The sequence below is a fragment of the Pipra filicauda genome, unplaced genomic scaffold (genome assembly GCF_003945595.2).
Source record: "Pipra filicauda isolate LSUMZ 115617 unplaced genomic scaffold, ASM394559v2 scaffold1202_size43710_pilon, whole genome shotgun sequence".
NCBI lineage: Eukaryota > Metazoa > Chordata > Aves > Passeriformes > Pipridae > Pipra > Pipra filicauda.
In genome coordinates this window covers 11,556-22,715 of record NW_024103655.1, presented here as the reverse complement: position 1 = coordinate 22,715, position 11,160 = coordinate 11,556, and the positions used below count along the sequence as shown (strand labels likewise).

The window sequence follows — 11,160 nt, the reverse complement described above, 5'->3', positions numbered from 1 at the left end:
AGAAGTGAAGCTGAATTCCCCAGGACCCAGCCCTGTACTTGGAACTAATAAACAAATCCAGTAGCTCAAATTAAGGAATCTCTACTTACCAGCATGTTGAGGTTTAAGCGCAGCCAGCAACTCAGTAGCACGGAGCTGCTTGCTCCCCACCCCACCCCCCTGCAGTGGGATGGGAGAGAGAATCAGAAGAAAAGGTAAAACCTGTGGGTTGAGATATGAACAGCTTAATAGTTGAAATAAAGTATATTAATAATAAAGAAAAGGGAGAGTAGTAAAATCTGAGAAAAACAAGTGAAGCACAATACAGTTGCTCATCACCTGCTTACTGATACCCAGCCAATCCCCAAGCATTAATCGGTCCCTCCCGACCAACTCACCCCATGACATTTTGTGGTATGTTCAGGTCAGCTGAACATACTTTGGCCAGTTAGGTCAGCTCTCCTGGCCATACGCCCACACAGTGTCTTGTGCACCTTCTCACTAGTAGAGCACGGGACACTGAAAAATCCCTGATTTAGTGTAGCTACTTAGCAACTACAGAAACATCAGTGTGTAGTCAACATTATTCTCCTACTAAATCAAAAAACACAGCACTGTACCAGCTACTAGGAGGAAAATTAACTATCCCAGCTGAAACTAGGAGACAACAAAAGACGGGTTTGAGCTAAGATGGACTTTTGAGCTAAGGTGTATGAAAAGTTTAGTATCATTTTGTTCATGTTATTTGCTTTTTAACTTTGCAAAGTGAAAAATTTGATTGTGGATTTGTTTTCATATAGTTGTGTGTTTGCATGTCAGATTAATACAGAAGGAGGAACGTAACCTGTATAAGTTACATTTTCTTGGTGGATAATTGGTGCTGTTTTTCTACTTGCCCTCACAGGTTAAACCAAAGCCACTATTGTTGAAGTTGTTAAAGTTAGCTGGTGCAGAAAAGGATACTTTTACTATGAAGGAGGTGAGAACTTTTAATCACTAAAGGTAGACTACAGTGAGTACAGATACATTGTTTGGGTGACTGGGGGGCAGTGTAGTTCATAGCTTATCTAGAAATTATTGAAACAAGATGTTGCGTTTATTCTCCTGCTGTAACTGGTTATTTAGCTAGTTTCTCAAAAACGTGAACAAAAATTTCTGGTGATTAGAATAGCAGTGTTCTTGGGGAATGATAGATGAAAATCTGTCAGCTCAAAGGGAGTTCTAGGCATTCAGAGTTTGAAGAGCAAATTTCAGTGTATTTAATGTGCTTGTTCTCTTAATCTTGAAACAACAACCTGGGTGTTTAATGTCTGTGTATTTCATTTATTGTACAGGTAATATTCTATATTGGACAATATATTATGTCTAAACAATTATATGATGAAAAACAGCAACATATTGTACACTGTGCAAATGATCTCCTGGGGGATTTATTTGGAGTAACAAGCTTTTCAGTAAAAGAACACAGGTAAAATGAGATTATTTTCTGAGAGTCTGGTTGGGAAATAATGAAGAACACAATGTGTATGGCCTTTTTAAACTCTGCATCTTTGAAGATGGTAAGCTCTCTTCTATGATTCCATGTAGCTAACTTGCAACGATTCTTTCTTTATTCCCATTTAAGGAGACTATATTCGATGATTTCCAGAAATCTGATAGCAATCAATCAACAAGGTAAGCTAGTTTAGGAGGCCATTTTGTTTTGAGAAACAGCAGTAGGGAAAATATATAATGCATCTTGCAGGTAGTGATCAGATAACGGTGATCTGTCCATTATTAGATATTTGGCTTTACCCACTGCTGTCCAGAGCAGTCATAAATAGTGACTCAAAGCAAACACTGTTTCTTCTGGGGCAGAAAAGAATTCTGAGCAACATTTGGATAATTTTGTTGACTAGAACCAGAACAAACACAATCAGAGCTGAACAAAAAGAGTACTAAATTGAAAACTTAGTCATTTGCTTGTATTTGTTACAGCTAAAGCCCTCAACAACATAAAAAGTTTTAATACAAAAAACTAGCTTCTTGAACTTGTGCCAGCAATAAAGTCAGGGCAAGTGCTGTTCATTTTTTTTCTGTTAAAGTTCTGTATTTAGAACTGGTCACCCTCAGCTACACTGAGTCTTGTTTTGAAAGATCTGTATACTTTAAAAGAGTAGCTTTGTGGTAACTGGTAATTGTTATATACAGTCATCTGTCCTGCAGTATAAAAATGCTCAATATAGCTGTAATTTTTGCCTCATACAGGGTGTGAACCAGAAGTTAAACAATGGAAGCCATTTTGTAAATTGGCTTATAAATCTGTATTAAGAGACCCTTTGTTTCTGATTCTTCCTAAAGGCAAATTCAAATGCTGAAGATGGGAAACATGCTCTCTTTATTATCCCTATTGTTATGCTTGCAAACTAAAATTTATCTCTCAAATTTTTTTTTAAGAGTCTTTATTAATTCAGGGTCTGTCTGATAGTAAGCATATACCATCAACAACAGCTATTTTTTCTTCTATTAATTGTCTTCTTAATTCAGTGTTCCCACAACATGATAGCTAGTAGAAAGCGCTTTGTAGAGGAAGAAGTGTATTGCATTTCCTGCTTGTATTCTTTCATATCTGCAGAATCACAGCTCATGAACAGCCTTCATTTGAAGCCGTTTATAATGAAATTCTGAGCTGCTTTGCGGTTGACATTTCTTCTTTCTCCCCATGTTCCCACTTCAGTATTGTTACAGGGAAGGTGCTGCACACACCCGAAAAGCAAAGGAGCAGTGTGTTTTTTTCCATTGTTCCAAAATGTCTGGGGGTTAAGTTCTATATAGAATTTACTTTTTGAGCCTGAAATTAACTTTTTCTGCTATGTTGTTTTACGGGGTTTGGTTTGGTTTGGTTTCAGACTCTACACTTGGTGGCACACCTGAGGATGATGCCGGATCTCAGCTTGAAGAAGAAAATGTTCTTAAGGTGATACTTTAATTTTATTTTAATAAATGTTCTGAGTTGTAAATTCTGTTTAGTTTGCATGCTAGTGTCAATGGTTTAGATGTAATTAGTTGATTCTAGCCTTTAACTTCACATTCTTGCTCAGGCTTACTCATTATTTCTGTTAATCAGGAGTCTATGCAAGAGTTAGAAGAGAAGCAGACTTCATCGAACGTGACTTCCCGACCAACTACATCTTCTAGGAGGAGGACACACAGTGAATCTGGTATGTGCAGATTTATGGTGCAGAGCTTTCAGTAGCATGAACACTTAGGGGAAAAAGTACATTCTTTTGCCTTGATGACTGAACAGAGGCTGACAGATAGTAGTATTCATGTTTCTCTGCTTATCTAAAACAAAATGTTCAGCCTCAAAAGAAAAACACGATTCCTTGCATCGCTCCAGTGTCATGTTACAGTGACTTTGGATATGTTTAGGTAACTGATTGTTCATTAAGCACTTATTAAAACATCTGGTAACTTAAATATCATATTTGCTTCCTTTTTGTCTTTTCTTTGCTGTGGTTATTCAATAATCACTGGCAAATACATTTTCAAAATATGAAATGTTTCTTTTTATAATTAGCAATAACAAGCCAGTCAGCATAAACCTGAATAAGTTTCTCAGTGGAAGTGTTCTCTACAGTTCTACTTAAATACTATTTTGTGGAATTTCTTACATTAGTTTGTTCCATCACTTGTCTTACCTCACGACTTGGTGGTAGTAATTATCTGGGCAGTGATAACCTGTCGCTGCATAGAACATCTTCAGTTGCTTGGGAACATTTTTCAGTTCCTCAGCTTTTGAGTAGTATTTTTTGTGTTCCTTGTAGGTCACTGTTATGTCAGTCAGTCAAAAACTGTGCTGCGTTGCTGAGCGGTTTGCACTAAATTAAAAGATCGTTTTAATGTTGTAACTAAAACTAGTGAAGGGATGGAAAGCCTCGGTTAAACAGCACAACCTGTAATATTTAGGCATGACCCAGAGCACATGAGGTGCTGTGTTGTGCTTACTTATTGTAGGTCTGTTTATTAACTCTTGTCTTTGCATCCATTTATTAGTTTGTTACAACTTTAAAACTTCTTTTAATATAGTGTTTTTATATACACTTTTTTTCTAATTTATAGGAAATCTTCCTTTTAAACCACTATTCTTGTTAAATTGGGATAGTAGCAGCTCCTTTGGAGCCCTTTATATAGTGTATAGAAACCTTGTGGTGATACAGTATCAGTACAGCATGGAGCCAGGACAACTAAATGAGGACAACGATGGACAGGAGCAACCCTTGGGCCTGGGGGCTCCAAATTTGGTGGGGCTCTCAGGGCGGAAAAAAGAAAAGAGAGGGACTGAGCCAAGAAGCACCAAGGGAAAGTAAGAGAAGTCTCAAAGTATGTACAAGTGTTTTGTTCTCTTTCCTTTTACAATGAAAGATTCAAGACTTGAAGACTCATGGATTGTCACAGTGTGTTCTGCAAGGCAAGGGAGAGGCTGGGCAATAGAGGGTGGGTGCAAAAGGCACCTGTGGTGGGGCAGCAGGCTCATACTGAGGTCTGTTAAACCAAGTTTTCAGGCATCTTGGGGGGTTTTCACTCCACTGCACTTAAATACTGACTTTACAGCACCTTTTTTAATAAAATTGTTTCTTACCAAACACTCTAAAAGTCAGTGGAACTGAATTTTTACTTACCTATCCCTAAAATGCTGCACTCCAACTCCTTATGCTGCTTCTGGTGGTTGTTTCAAAATGTGATGGATTTAAAAAGCATTGTCTTTTTGCCTTCAAACCAAGCATACTTAATAGGCACAGCATAAAGCAATGCTCTCAGAGTTCAATTTTTACGTAGTATATCTTGAAGATTTTTTTGCTAGTGTGAGTTGAAAGTTATAACAGATTATTGCAAAAATCTTGTTGAGTGAATACAATTACATATAGTGGAACTAATCATTGGCAAATTTGTTCAGGTGTCTGAAACTTGAACCTGAGCTTACCTTGCTTAGCACAAGGAATTCTGTATGCCTGTGACCTGGGAGCTAGTTGCTCTGTCTCCCTACAAATTCTGGGATGGACTCAGAAGCTCTCTGAAAGTGCCCTTCTGTCTACTGACTGTAGAGGGAGCAAGGACAATTAAGATCTATTTCATAAAATTAGGAGGGGTATAATGTGTCATGTGTGGAGTAAAAATTCTTCCAAATTTGTGATCATTTTATTTCCTGCATGTGGATGCTGCTATTCTCAAGCTGTACTGATGGGACAAGTGGGGAAACCCAGCCCCTGAAATACTGGCTTCAGGAATGTTTCACACTTTACATATTTATCAGTGTTATTGTGTCTTTTTGAATAAGTTTTGGTGCCTTTACTTTTTTCCTCAAGAAATAATACTGAGTTATCTTATTAGATTTCTTTATAAGTAAATTATATTTTAAACTTCTGTTAAGAATATTCAAAACTGCACATTGCATAGTTGTTTTTGGAGTAATAAAAATTCTTGAATATGCCCAGAAGAAAATTCTTCAGATGATCTGCATAGTGACAGAAGAAAGCGACACAAGTCAGACAGCATTTCGTTGACGTTTGATGAAAGTCTCTCATGGTGTGTAGTCAGTGGTCTGTGCCATGAAAGAAGCAATAGCAGTGATTCAACAGATTCTCTTTCCATTCCCGTAAGTCAAAGTATAAATATAAAATATCTTTATGGTACAAATTTTGCAAATGCCACAAGTGCAAATATGCATCTGAAAACATCATGATCTTAATTAAAAGCAGCAGTGCCTCCAGTGGTGTGAGAGGAAGGAAAAGAGGATTAAAGAAAAGATAGTGTGTGGGTGGGGTCTTTCATAGATCTGCTGACAAAGCTGAAGGGAAATTTTTTTAAATATTAACTTTGAGTTTTCTTTAAAACCAAGACCCTTACTGCTTGGCACAGCGTTGAAAAAACTGTCAGATATATTTTGTGTTTTAAAGTAAGTGTTAAGAGAAGAAAAGCAGTCACAGATGTTCCATAATTCAGAATTAGTTGGTAGTTCTGGTACAGCCTGGGTAACTGTACTCAGTAGTATGTATGTTGATGATACACTGTATTCATTTTTCAAGCCTCTACTGTTTCATATTGTTGTTTTCAACAAACACCAAGGCAAGTTACCTGTGATGAGATTTAAGTTGTGAAGAGCTAAACTAACAGTATTCCCAGTCACATACTGTATTCTGAATTGACAGAACTAATACCGTATCTTCAGTCTTCCTATTTTATAGGAAGACTGTTTAGCCACAGTCTCAAATTAAAAGATTAGCAGAGTTGATGAGAACAGAGAATTTAATGACATGCAGCCAAAAGACAGCATCTTCCTGTATCTGTTCTTTCACTTTTTAGGAGAGCCTATGTGAAACAGTAACTGCAGTCTTCAAGCTGGCTATAGGCTGACTGCAGCCTCTTATTACAGAGTCAACAAAAGGCTTTCAGATCTAGCTTTATTTTTACCTACCTATAATTTATCTCATAGAAGATGTACTGTCTAACAGCCACTGGTCTTATTTCTTCCATAGCTAACTAAACTGAGTAGCACAGTTTTATCTTAAGAGCTGCTTTAACAGTAATGGTTATGTATATGGACTGGTGAGGTTAAATATGTACTTTCTCTTTTCTCCCAGGATCTTGATGCTAGTTCATTAAGCGAGAACTCTGATTGGTTTGACCACAGGTCTGTTTCAGACCAGTTCAGTGTAGAGTTCGAAGTTGAGTCCATTTATTCAGAAGATTATAGCCATAATGAAGAAGGGCAGGAGCTCACAGATGAAGATGATGAGGTACGTATTTATTTTGCTTGGGGATTTTTTCGACCTTGGGGGGTTGGTGAGAGGGAAAATTTGCACCCAGTTGTTCGTTAAATCCAACCACATGTCAGTGCAGTTGGGTCACCATTATACACACACCAGGAAGTAACTGAGACGGTGCTGAGGCTTTCTGCAGGCTCTGAAACAGGCTATGTAGGAAAAGTCTGTGTGTTTAACTTCACTCACTAGCTGTTAGAGTCAAAGGCAGCATGCATACTTGAGTCTTTCTGTATTTTTAGTTATAGAAGTATGAGTTGACCTTTGACATTATTTGATATTGAATGAAAACTTACCTAGTAACTCTTTGCAAAGGGATACTTCCAAGTCATTTGCGTCTGTGAATACAAATGTTTCATATTGATGCTGAGCCACAGTTTTAGAAATTTTCATTAGTAGGAAGAAGACAGTAAAACTGTGATTACCATAATTTTCAAGAGGTCTAGATACATGGAACGTCAGGAATTAAGTGAGAATTTATGCGGAGTTTTTTTTCTGGGTTAGTTTTCTGTTACTTTAGAGAGGTTAATCAGCTCATGGCAAGATTGGGTAAGTACCAGAGGCAGAATTCACCAGGGACATACATGACTGTGGTACTTGAGAGGCTGAATGGACTGACTGTACTGATGTACACCAACTTGTAGTGTAGCGCTGCAGAGCTGCACCCTGAGATAAGACAGTAATTTGGAGAAAGAAAGGATTGGGGTGTGCCGCTGCTCCCAGCAGTAGTTTTGAGAATTGCAGAATGACTGAGATTGCAAGGGGCCTCTGAAGATCATCTTATCCCCCAGCCCTGGCTAAGGTAGAGCTGATTGCCCAGGTGCGTGTCCAGATGTGTTTTGAATATCTCCAAGGATAGAGTCTTTCAGAGATGATCAGGGCAACTGTGCCAGTGCTCGATCACCCGCAAGTAAAAAGTGTCTGCTGACATTCAGAGGGAACCTCCTGTGTTTTAATTTGTGCCAGTTGCCTCTTATTCCTGTCACTGGCCACCACTGAAAAGAGCCTGTCTCCCTCTTCTTATACCCTCCTTTCAGCTATTTATATATGTTGATAAGACACCACCTGCCCTGAGCCTTCTCCAGGCTCCTCTGGAGCTCCTCTAATCTGTTTAATAATCTTAGTGGCCCATCACTGGAGGCTCTCCAGTAGCTCCCTGTCTGAAAATCTATAAGGTTAAAAATATTTGGGGTTTTTAATTGAATGCCAGAAAACAGTTACATCATTTTTTTTCCCATTTAAACCAGGTTTATCAGCTGACTATTTACCAGGATGAAGATAGTGATGATGATTCATTTGATGAAGATCCAGAGATTTCTCTAGCTGTGAGTAAAAACTTGTCAAGTAAAACATCATAAATTGGGTGAACTGACAGAATAGAGATCAAGAAGTATAGATGAATTCCATTGCTACCAGTGATTTTTTTTTTAAGAATCAAATTGACTTTTTCTTATATGCTTGAAGGTTCCAATGCAATATTTTAATTATTGAACATGTAATTATTAACCTTGATTTTTTTATAACTAGTAAGCTTCCTAAAGGAAATCATTTCCAAAGGAAATTATTTGAAGCCTAAATCTGACTTTCTGCACAAAATGAAAAAATCTTGGTCATGTACATTTAAAAACTTTTCCTATAAATCAGAATACCTAGTTTTATTGTCCATCCTGAATTAAGGTATCTCTGACATACAGATGTGAAGGCAAACCTTTTTTCAGAACAGTAATATAAAATTAAGAGAGGCTTTTTCTATATTCTGTGAGACCATTTTTGAAGTGTGGGAAGAAACTTAGGGTCTTGAAGCACACAGTAGAATTAAAATGCAGGGTACCTCATTTATATTTGCTTTTCACAGTTGAACCTTAAATAAAGTTGTTTTCCAGAACTGTCTGAAGTGTTCCAGTCCCTTGATGGTCTGTAGGACTGAGGGACGTTATTCTGTTTGTGAAAGACAGGGCTGGCCACCTTCTGAAAACATAGCAGTACTTGTGTGTGGTAAAAGAGGCCTGTATGTTATTTTTAGGATTTAGAATAGGTCTTTTAAGCTTTTGATGTTACTCAGGACTCATCTAAATAATTTTTGGGTGATTTTTATGTTTTGATTCCCCCTAGGCTTGCATTACTTCTAAGAATTAAATGTATTTTTAACAAGATATAGTGGCTTATTTTCAGTGTAGTCCATAGAGTATCCGCTGAGATGGTGATGCAAGATTTTTTTTTTTTCCCCTTTTTTCACTTCTGTTTTTTTATTGGCTGGTGTTTTCTCTTGTACCTCTGTGTCAGAGTGCCCTCACCTGGCCATTTTGCACACCAACAGCTTAGCATCCTACAGGTGATAGGTCCCTTCAGTCTTGAGTAGTTCCCATTTCAGAAGTCCATTCTCAAAAAGAAGAGGAACGGTGACCATTTTATTAGAAGTTTTTTGTGAGGTTCTCTGAAGATTTTTGTGGTCTGGCTTCTGCAGATTTGCATAAGAAATAATAAATTGTTATTGTTCTAGTCACAAACCTACTGCAAAAAGAAAGAAAATCAGAGTTGTTTTAAAATAAGAACTGTTGTAATCTAGAATGGTAAAATGGGGCCAGACACTGAATGGCATTTTAAAATTATAAACAAGTCAATAGCTCAACATAATTATTATTTTGACATTAGTAAATTGTTTACAGTCTCTGAATACTTCAGTTGTATGTGTTCCAAGTAGCTTAAGCTGTTCCAACCTTTAATTCACTAAAGGATTATTGGAAGTGTCCTGAATGTAGCGAAATGAATCCTCCGCTTCCGCGACATTGCCACAGATGCTGGGCCCTACGCGAGGATTGGCTTCCAGATGAAAAGAGTGAGAAATTGGAAAAGAGCAAATCAGAAGGTTCCTTCCCTGCAGAGTCTGAAGAAGGTTTTGATGTTCCTGACTGCAAGAAAACAAAAATGACTGAAGATAAAGAACCAGCTGTGGATGAGAATGAGGAGAAAGCAGTACAAATTTCCGAGTCCCAGGAAAGTGAAGATTATTCCCAGCCATCAACATCAAGCAGCCTATTCTGTAGCAGTCAGGACGACCATAAGGAACCTGAGAAGAGAGAAATGCAAGACAAAGAGGAAAGCCTGGAATCCAGTCTGCCTGTTACCAGCATAGAGCCCTGTGTCATATGTCAGAGCAGACCTAAAAATGGCTGCATAGTACACGGCAAAACGGGACACCTCATGTCATGTTTCACGTGCGCAAAAAAGCTTAAGAAGAGGAACAAACCCTGCCCAGTGTGCAGGCAACCCATACAAATGATTGTACTAACTTATTTTAGTTAGGTGGATGTTGACTGGAAAGCTGCAAGAGAAACTATTTTTGTATTCTTATTGGAAAATTAGTATTTTGGGTCTCTTTACATTTGGTATGAAAAATAATTGCTGACATAAATGCACTGGCGTTGTTCAGAGGTTTGCCCAATAGTCATAAATCAACTTGGAGATTTTCAATCCTTGTCAGTAGAAATAACCAAGTCCTGTAAATCACCTCCCTCTCCAGGTGTGTAATGTTCCATGCAAGTTAGTGACGTTTCTTTTACTGTATTAAACACACACATTAAAAACCTCAGTTCAATGATTGTGAGAGGAGACACATGTTGAAGCATTCACTTATGCGAGTTCCTCGTCTTAAGAAGGTAGAAGATTCTCCAGGTTCCAGTATTTGTTGCCTGGTGAAGATACCAGGCTCAATCAGACCATACTGAATAAGTCAATAGAATAAATAGTCTTGTCTTAAATTCCTCCAAGTAGGCAAATTATGGGGGAGATCTTACCAGGAAGTGGAGAAAAATGCGATAGAAGATAATTTAAGGCTTTGGAAAAAGAGAAGGGTATTGTATGTCTTTTATTTTTATAGTGTGCATTGTAAACTTCAGGGCTGTGTGTCCCCCTAAGAAGTCATTGTTCCAAGTTCAGTCATACAGTTCTCTCTTAAATGTCTTAAGAAACTGACATTTTAAATGCTTTGTGAGTTTGGAGGTCTGTACTATCCCAAGTATGCTTATTATTAATTTAGGAGCATGAGAGAAGACTTGAACAGGCAAGATAAATAAAGGAGGAGTCTCATCAGGCAATATTAGGGGAATAATTTTCTGCAGTTGTTTTTGACTTCAGCAGAACATTGACTGGAATAAAAATAGAAAAAATTCCATCTTCATCTGCAGAAACAAATAAGTTGTGCAGTTCTAGTTCACATAGACATTCTTTAAATTCAGTAGTCTTTCCAAGTCAAACTGTTCTTTTCTATATCACAAGAATTCTGAAAATCCATTGTGGGGTGTTTGGTGAACTCAAAATTGGTCTCATTGGACCTGTCCTTTACTGCTTTTAGTTCTTGTCCCTTCACTGTACTTGGTCAAAA

The 11,160-nt window shown here is 37.7% G+C and overlaps 1 protein-coding gene across 3 annotated transcripts; it reads left to right on the top strand.

Moving 5' to 3' along the window:
* Positions 1–361: 361 nt before the first annotated feature.
* Positions 362–10,950, top strand: LOC113994027 (E3 ubiquitin-protein ligase Mdm2-like). 3 transcript variants are annotated; one of them, XM_039386872.1, is made up of 9 exons: positions 362–958; positions 1,314–1,447; positions 1,604–1,653; positions 2,868–2,935; positions 3,086–3,179; positions 5,457–5,614; positions 6,600–6,755; positions 8,027–8,104; positions 9,513–10,950. In XM_039386872.1, the coding sequence occupies exons 1-9, from the start codon at positions 950–952 to the stop codon at positions 10,080–10,082; spliced, it is 1,317 nt and encodes a 438-aa protein (XP_039242806.1). In that variant the 5' UTR covers positions 362–949; the 3' UTR covers positions 10,083–10,950. The 3 variants fall into 3 exon arrangements, with proteins under 3 accessions (XP_039242806.1, XP_039242802.1, XP_039242809.1); XM_039386868.1 differs by having other exon boundaries at positions 5,454–5,614; XM_039386875.1 differs by lacking the exon at positions 1,314–1,447 and having other exon boundaries at positions 5,454–5,614.
* The last annotated feature ends 210 nt before the right edge of the window (positions 10,951–11,160 follow it).

Excerpts from the sequence above, each read along its gene's own strand:
- LOC113994027 (XM_039386868.1), top strand. Across the intron at positions 2,936-3,085 it reads AAGAAGAAAATGTTCTTAAG|GAGTCTATGCAAGAGTTAGA; the intron begins GTGATACTTTAA and ends TCTGTTAATCAG. Across the intron at positions 6,756-8,026 it reads TCACAGATGAAGATGATGAG|GTTTATCAGCTGACTATTTA; the intron begins GTACGTATTTAT and ends CATTTAAACCAG.